Source organism: Vollenhovia emeryi, unplaced genomic scaffold (assembly GCF_000949405.1).
Source record: "Vollenhovia emeryi isolate VEMERY1.0 unplaced genomic scaffold, V.emery_V1.0 DF939245.1, whole genome shotgun sequence".
In the NCBI taxonomy this organism is placed as follows: domain Eukaryota; kingdom Metazoa; phylum Arthropoda; class Insecta; order Hymenoptera; family Formicidae; genus Vollenhovia; species Vollenhovia emeryi.
In genome coordinates this window covers 165,850-174,568 of record NW_011967121.1, presented here as the reverse complement: position 1 = coordinate 174,568, position 8,719 = coordinate 165,850, and the positions used below count along the sequence as shown (strand labels likewise).

Sequence of the window (8,719 nt, the reverse complement as noted above, 5' to 3'; positions counted from 1 at the left end):
TTATATTAATTTTTTTTTCACGGGTAGTTTTTGCGAAAAAGATTGTAATTTTTTAATTTATTCTTAACAAGGAAAAATCTTTTTGGAGCAATCGTTGCTTAGATAATGCACGGAATTTAATAAGAACTTAATGAAAAATTTATTACTCAGTAAAAAATTAGATACGAAACCAAATGAATTCCTTTCGATTTTACATTCGCTATTAACTTACATCATAGAAAAGATTAGAACGATTAGTCTATTATGATCTCACGCGAGACGTGTGGAGCGATACGTGTTAAAATAGAAAGGAAAGTAATAAATATTCATAAATTGATTTCTTAACAGATTAGCAACATAGTTTCGTAGCTTTACATAGTCTTGCAACTCACAAGTCTCAATTATTATGTAAGAGATAAGAGTTACATGTTACAGAGTTACATTTTAAAACGAAAAGATAAAACTAATAAAGTAATTAATATTTCAACGTGTTACTTAATGTCTCAAAGTGGTGTCGCGATGTGTACGTGTCATTTCACTTGATGGAATGATTTAAAATCAATAATTTCACATACCGTCATTAGAGCAAGACGATTCGTATTTCCTCAGCAATGTCTGTCGATCTGTTTTTCCATTGGTTAGAAGTGGTATGTGGTCGACAATAAAAATTTGTGGCAACATATACAGCGGTAGTGTCCTCTGAAGAAAATTTTCTATTTCCAAGCTCGGTAGGATCGAGCCATTCGCGATGGTAACGAAAGCTATTAATGCCTGAAAATGCAGAATTATTCATGCGCAAATTAATATACTAAATCGGGATATCGATTCATCTTTTATAATCATTTTTAATATTGGTGCCTTCAGTAACTTATATGCATAAGATGCCTCTATATTGATATCTGTAGAATGCACGGACAATGCAAGTTGTCGACGAAACGTTTTCAAATATCATGAAACTGTAGCGGTAGAACAGTTTGTTCAGTAGAAGAAGCTATTCAATTTTTGAAGCATCGATAATCAATTGATAAATTACTTTGATTTTTTCTTTGTCTACTTTCACACACACACACACACACACACACACACACACACACACACACACACATAAATCCTGGCTTACGAGGAACTAAAAATATTAAAGATTGCTTTGTAATTTTAAAGCGACCGGGAAGACTGATATATGATCAGCTCTCTAACAATAAGGCGTTTAGGTATTGAGGGGAGATTTTCAAATAATTATGTTTCGTGAATTTTGACATAATTAGGTATATTGAAATAATTTACCTGCGACAGTTCGCCGGGTTTGTGACACAGTACGACGACCTTGTCAATATTGGGTATCCTGGCGACCACCTTTTCGACTTCCGTGAGGTCGACTCGGTGGCCCCTAATTTTTATCTGCGAATCCACTCGTCCTTCGAAAATTATCGACCCTTTGACAATTTTAGCGTAGTCGCCCGTGCGGAAGATCCTCGAATATTCTGCGGACATCAACGCACTTTTAAATGCGTAATAAAGTCGTTACTCTAAAAATACTCGTGACGTTCTTGCTCGCAAGAGAAACCGAGATTAGGGAAGGATTTACGCGTCGCGGTGAATCCTTCAAGTTGGAGAGACGTGGCAGTCGATCTTACTTGTTACGCTATTTTCTTTTCTCACCTGGATCAATGGCGTGAGGATTGTCCAAAAATTTACGTGCGTCTCGTCCGCGTATATAACCCGCGGCGAGGTTCCTTCCGGCCACGATCAGCTCTCCGACTTCTCCTTGGGGGATCAATCGCATGTCCTTATTCACGAGATAAATTATGCAGTTGTCGACCGGCTTTCCTGCAACAAAGACACGGCGAGCCACGTAAATGTTGTTCATTTATTGATAATATTATTTCACTGAAATGGACAAAGTTTTTTTAGTTTATTAGCTTAGAATTAATTAATAAATGCCGACGTGCTTCTCTCGCGTTGTCGTCTCGTCAACTATTTTATCATCTCGGTTTTTCGTAGCACATGTTTAGCTTCATTATTTCATTAGTCTTACCGATTGGCACTTTCTCCATCCCCTGCAATTGCGCCCGTTTGCTTAATAGGTAATACGTAACGTCGCCCATGACTTCCGTGCTACCGTAGAAATTAGCCAATATCTTGCCCTTGTTGTCGAACGTGGCGAGAAATTGGTCGGCCAGCGCGACCGACAAAGTCTCCCCGGAGCAGATCCAGAGTTTCAAGCGATCGAGTACGCTGTCGTTATCCTGCGCAGAGCGACGACAGGCCGCATATTAAATCCAAGGTGTTGGCAAAGCGGCGCGTATTCTTATCGCATAAATTACAACGGTGTCTCGGGTGACGCGAGTTGCGGTAACATTGTACAAAAATTATGCTCACACGTCACGTTTCAATGTAACCGAAGAAGGATGGAGTGTAAAGATAACGTTGTAAAAATTGTCCAAGCCGTTTAGCATAATAAGCGCGGTCTATTAATTATTAATTATCCTTGTTAACGGATATCCCGACAGCGTGACTTTCGCTAATTACATATTTAATCGAGTGCTTGTAATCCGCGTTGCGTTAATTTACGAGCAATTTAATAGACTGATATGTGACGAAACCTCAATTAAGACACGTCAGTTTGGAAGTCACCGAATCGTGAAAGCGTATTATGTGTATCAGTTCGCACACGCATTCTGCATTTTGCTTGAGCGTGACGAGTAAAGTATCTAACGTTTTCGAGCTAATATTGAAATGCTAAAAGTACAAGGCTATTCGAGATCTTCGCGCGAGCGTTAAAGGAAAAGCATCACTACGTCTTACGTCTTATCGTCGATTACGTTTCACGTACGGTGAATTATTCTCATCGTTATGAGATATTAACAACAATTTTAATGGTCAGGGACTAAAGGGAAAGCACGTTATTCTCAACCTTTCGTGTAATATTGCGTAAAATCAAGATTAAAATTCCCAAGAAATTTACGTAATAATAACAGGTTCGCCTGTCTTGTTAAGGCAATAACTTACACGTGGAATATAACTTTGCATACTCACTCGCAAGCCTAGATACATGAGCAATGAATGCAGCAACGATGGCACAAGGACTAAACGTTGTATCTGAAACATAAACGATTGTTCCTTCTGTCATAAAATTGTATCACGCGTTCGCAGTGTTTGCTGTTATCTAAATAAAATTATATAGATGATTATCTAGATGAAATTTTAGCGATATCTTATCTTTATATAGATAATAAAAATAAGTATTATCTATATCTGCACCTTAGATGAAAGAAAGTGTTATTTTTACTAAATTATCTATGATAACGTACAGATAATTTGGTTTAGGGCCACATAAGGTTAGCCACAAAAATACTTAACAGTTACACTATTTAAATATGGATGGCGTTGTGGACCATGCATTTATGTGTGTGTCATATAACTTAACCTGAATATATTCTATATCCTCCTTTATAATTTAAATTTTTCTATAATTTTTTAAATAACTTTTTCTACTGTGTTTACATAAAGTCTTAAAAATATTATCTGCAAATTATCTAGATAAATCATCATATGATTTTATCTTTTATCTAGATATATTAAAAACGAAATCATCTTTATCTTATCTAAGATAAATTTATATATTTTTATCTTATCTTTATCTAGCTAATTTTAAAATCATCTATGCACAACACTGCGCGTACGTGATCCACGTGACTCGAATATTACATTAGGCAACAGATGGCAGAAGATTCCGTAAAGTTTCTAGACAACTTTATTGAAAATTTTTCAGCCAATATTCGTTTAGTTTACTTTGAAACTATTGGAATTTTTTATCAATTGTATCATGTTAAAATTATAGTAACCAATCGTATCTTTGTACCATTGATTGTAAAAACAAAAAGTTTTCTACTTATAATAATCTCCTTAACAAATATCAAAGCTTTTTACATTTCTAAAATATTTTTACAATCATGCACGGTAAATGAGTTTTTACCTGATGTTTTTCTAAGAGCGGTATAAACTTCTCCGGGTCTTTAGTCACGCTTTTCGGGACAATGACTAGGGCACGACTTTGCAAAAGAGGCCCCCAAATTTCGGGAACGCTATCGACGAAAGTGAGGGAGGTTTTGAAAACACATCGTTTCTCATCATCGGCGTACGGGAGTTCCCTCCACTGCCATTGTAGACGATTCAGTAGAGTAGCGTGCGGTATGAGGACCCCTTTAAAAAGTTAAATGTGCATATTTTCAAACAACTGTTTTCTCAAGTTTTACTCTTCTATCGACTACAAATTCCTAAGTTGCTCTTTTAGCTTAATTTTTCTACAAGTTAAACCAGAACTAATATCCTTTCACAACAGAAATACAGCTTTTATTTGCCATACGTGAACATTGTAAAAAAATGAGAATACGGTGTTGTCAAATTAAATAGCCTCAATTTGTGACGAATGAAAACGAGCGCGTACAAGTTAAAGTGTACTTTCTATTACACGTTGTGCTATGTAATTGATGCAAAATGTGCTGTTACCTTTGGGAACTCCTGTACTTCCGGAAGTGTAAAGAACAATAGCAAGTTGATTCGAACCTTCCTTAGTTTGCAATGCACCTCTTTGTTCCTGTTTAGCCTCTTCTAAAAGTTGTTCGTACGTTACCGCCGAGGCCCCGTCGTAAATTGACAAATCCGCTGGAAACGGAACCACAATTTCACTCGATTGTTCGCACGGAGGAGATAAATGGAAGCGGAAGAAATATTAATTCTGTCATCTTCAATTAAGTAAGTCCAGTAAAAAATGAAGCGTAAAAAACCCAAGGTTCTTTCGCGCATTTATTTACAGCTGAAGGCTGTTTATTTATAGCCGAGGGAATAATAAAATCTATCCGCGTTCTGCAAATTATTTTGAAACGATCCACCATTCTCTGTCAAAGTAATACAATTCATCTCGTTAGCAAGAACTAGGTTGTTAATAGATCTATGTATATACACGACCTTGCGCGGAAAAAACCCATAATTGTGGTAAGAAAGAATCATTGCGTGGATATCTTACGATTATCGAATGTTTTATCTCATGCTACGCTCAAATTAGTGGCGTGTAAGTTTGATAGCATCAGTTTTGATTTAATTCACCGCAACGTTAAAATATCTTTATATAATGAGATTGTGAGATTTTGTGTGCGAAATTTTAGTAATCTCGTACAAATTGAAGTCAATGTAAATGAAATGAAAATAATGTCTTGATTACTGTCGAAATGACATTTTCATTATAGAATCCTGAGATTAATCAGAGATGAAAATTACTGCTAATATTTCATCTTAGAAATTAACGAAAATTATTACAGTATTGTGGAAACATTGGAACACTCGTTTAATTGATTCTTCTATCTTTCAGACAAATCTAGCGCTAAAAGTGCATAAACAATAAAGTTGGAATAAGAAATAGACAAATAATAAAAGGCTGAAATAGAAAATTATATAACATTAAATGTAGAGATCGAACGGTCTAAAATTTTTTACGACATTAATTTTATACCATTTGTATGTAAGAGAAAGGATGTGTACCTCCTTCTTCGACCATTACCAGTAATGGCTGCGCTTCCTCGAGAATGTGTTTCACTCTAGACATCGGAAATTCCGCGTCCAATGGCAGATACGCCATTCCCGCTTTCAGTATAGCAAGTAATACAGTTGGGAGCCGATGCGTCGGCTTCATGCAGACAGCTATTAATGACTGAGAAGTTGCTTCAATCTTCTCGTACTTTCGTAAAGCTCGCGCCAACTGATTCGTGATGTCGTCCAGTTCTTTGAAAGACAATTCGTATTCCCGGCCGGCGTCATCTATATTGGGTTTCCAACAATGTTTCGGTGTAGATTTTCTTTCGACACGCCCACATTATTTATAACAGCTGGTTAGGTAAATTGTCAAAAATCACGTTCGACCACTTTCGCCGTGTGATTTCTGGTACATTTTATTTCAAGTAGCAAAGCCTTACCTTCGTAATATATCGCGGTTTGACTTGGAAGGGCCTTTGCCGCACGACTGAATAATTCATGCACTAAATCTTTCTCCCGGTTCCTTTCCGTCTGACCTTTTAAAATCGATTGCTGCTGCAAAGTACCCATTTTCAAATGTCCGCGGAAATTGTGACTCCTTGCTTCGTGCGACTAGCAAAAATCTGAAATTCAATTTGGAATAAAAATTAATAAACATATATTTGTTAACAAATTTATAGATAATAGATAGACACATTTTAATACTTTAGAGGGCAAAATCTTGCTCCTTGAAAGTTTCACAGTGTAGACGATAAGATAAAATAAGAACCGATTATTTTCGAATAAACGTATAATTAATTGTTTGTGAATTTTTACTATTTATATTATGTTATTGTGAAAGCAAAAATAATTAGTTATTGTTTTACAAAAATACGCATGCCGTTTCTCACTGGACTATCGTTTCTCTCCGCGTTTCGACAGGAGAGAATTTTCTTGTAAAATTTATCCTGAAAATTTTATAATCGTGGAACAACACGGCATTTTAAAGAATTTTCTGAGAGTTTTTGAAATTTTACCACACATTTCACTAGTAATTAGACTTTGTACATATTTTACTAATAAAATGTATGGCAAAATTTCAAAAGTTCAAATTTCAAAAATCTCATAAAGTTCTTTAAAATGACGTGTTGTCTCACGATTATAAAATTTTCAGGATCAACTTTAAGAGAAAATTCTGTCTGTATGGCATTTCTTTTATTATCGTAGATTAATTAATTACGAGTACTTTATATAAATTCTTGGTATTTTGCACAAGCAATAATCTTTGTGATAAGATTTGTATAAGAAGTGTGTAAAGAAATTCGATATGAAATCGATGTCGAAATATCGTTACTTTATTTTGGAAAAAAATTATTTTCTTAGTGCAATGCTCAATAAATCAATTTTACTAACAATCTCTATTTGAACGATGTTTTTTTACATATGCACAATTATTATGTATTACGTAAGACTGCATTGTTTGAGGAGGGAGACTCATGTAACGGGTCAAAAAAATCAATTTTTTTTGCATAATAATAATATTACACTGTAATATTATTAAAAAAGTGAATTACTTTCATTTCTTGGTCTGGAATAAAACCAGAAGGCTCTACGCTGCACGCCGATTATTAATTTGAACGCGGTCACTATAGAGAATTTGATTCTTCGGCTCCAAGGGAGAAAAGGATTTTTAAATAAAAGAAATAGTTTTGTATGTTTCAAATGTAGTACAAAGTGCACTAAAAAAATTCAAATAAATCTGTTGAACCGTTTCTTTAAAAAACATTCCCGAAAATTATCTTATATTTAGCGGTTTATTTAGGGATGCAAAAATGTCTGTTTCTATATCTGCCTGTTGTTGAAGACGGGAAATCATTCTACTTATTATTTCCTAAGATGTCGCTATAGAGAAAAATCTAAAGAAACCAAAGGCCCTTAATCCCAGGGCAGCTCTTTGGTGGACAAGTTATAATACATAGCCGCGAATCCATTCGCTCTAAAATAATTGCCGATATCAAGGTGATATAGCACTGAAAAGCAGACATTTGTTGTAAGATAAACGACCCTAATGATCTTGAAAATTTAAGCGAGGCTGCCAGTAATTGGTTAAAACTATTGGATAAATCTATCTTTACTCAATGAATAACTCAATGGTTGCCCCAGTCGTTATCCTTAATAAATAATTAATACTTATAATTTCTTTGCAGTAATAATATAAAAGTAATCGGGACAATTTTGCTCTCAATTAATAGGCTCTAATGTGCTTCAACAATGTCTATTTGAGTTTTGTACCATTAAAGTTTGCACATTCAATTACCGAGCTCGTATTAAAGATTAATTGGATTAATCAGATAGTTAACATTCCCGCAGAAACGGCAGCGCGATAATAATGGCAGGGTATTCGCGGAATAAAAATGCAAGACATGCATTATTAACACATTTACGATAAAAAAAAGGAGTAGTCGCATTCCTGAAATATATCGCGGCATTAAAGCGCACTAGAAAACTTTGAGATATGAAACATCTGTTTCTTTACACGTGGAAGCGTATCACGATAGTGTTGTCAGCGGAAGGAAAAAAGGAATCGTCGGAATTCCACCTCGCCTTGGCTCGATAAAAGGAAAAAGAAATTCACATATAGAGGAAGGTTGCTCCGTGCACACGTCGAAGTGCGTGCGATATTCATGTCGCACTTATAATATATTCAATACTGTCAATAAAACTCAAACATTGTAAGAAACGGAGGAAATAGCGACCCGTTTAATCACAATATATCGAGACGCCATTATTCAATACCTTTTAAATAATATTTTCAAACTGATAATCTGACTTTCTTGACGACGAAGTTACGATAATTAAACTCATTGTTTATCCCGCGAGTGTCTTAATAATTGTTGAGTAATTTTTCATGATTTTGGTGGAGCGAAAATAATTTCCTCAATCTCTGACAGGGACTTTCGATTTACGTTGATTTTTAAATTTGATTCTATTTAATACTTTTTAAATAATATTTTTAAACTGATAATCTGACTTTCTTGACGACGAGGTTACGATAATTAAACTCATTGTTATTCCGTAAGTGTCTCAATGATTGTTGAGTAATTCTTGATGATTTTGATGGAGCGAAAATAATTTCCTCAATCTCCGACAGGGACTTTCGATTTACGTTAATTTTTAAATTTGATTTTATTCAATGCTTTTTAAATAACATTTTAAAATTAATAATCTGATT

The 8,719-nt window shown here is 34.9% G+C and overlaps 1 protein-coding gene across 1 annotated transcript in view; it reads right to left on the bottom strand.

The window, feature by feature from the left end:
- Positions 1–439: 439 nt before the first annotated feature.
- Positions 440–8,719, bottom strand: part of LOC105560018 (putative acyl-activating enzyme 19) — a 10,966-nt gene continuing 2,686 nt past the window's right edge. The window contains exons 2-10 of the mRNA XM_012008743.1: positions 5,949–6,131; positions 5,518–5,793; positions 4,489–4,644; positions 3,956–4,182; positions 3,016–3,078; positions 2,015–2,225; positions 1,639–1,806; positions 1,264–1,460; positions 440–750 (exon numbers count right to left, since the gene is read on the bottom strand). Of these exons, the coding sequence (XP_011864133.1) occupies positions 547–750; positions 1,264–1,460; positions 1,639–1,806; positions 2,015–2,225; positions 3,016–3,078; positions 3,956–4,182; positions 4,489–4,644; positions 5,518–5,793; positions 5,949–6,078 (1,632 nt within the window). The 5' untranslated portion in view covers positions 6,079–6,131 and the 3' untranslated portion in view covers positions 440–546. The remainder of the gene's footprint in view (positions 751–1,263; positions 1,461–1,638; positions 1,807–2,014; positions 2,226–3,015; positions 3,079–3,955; positions 4,183–4,488; positions 4,645–5,517; positions 5,794–5,948; positions 6,132–8,719) is intronic.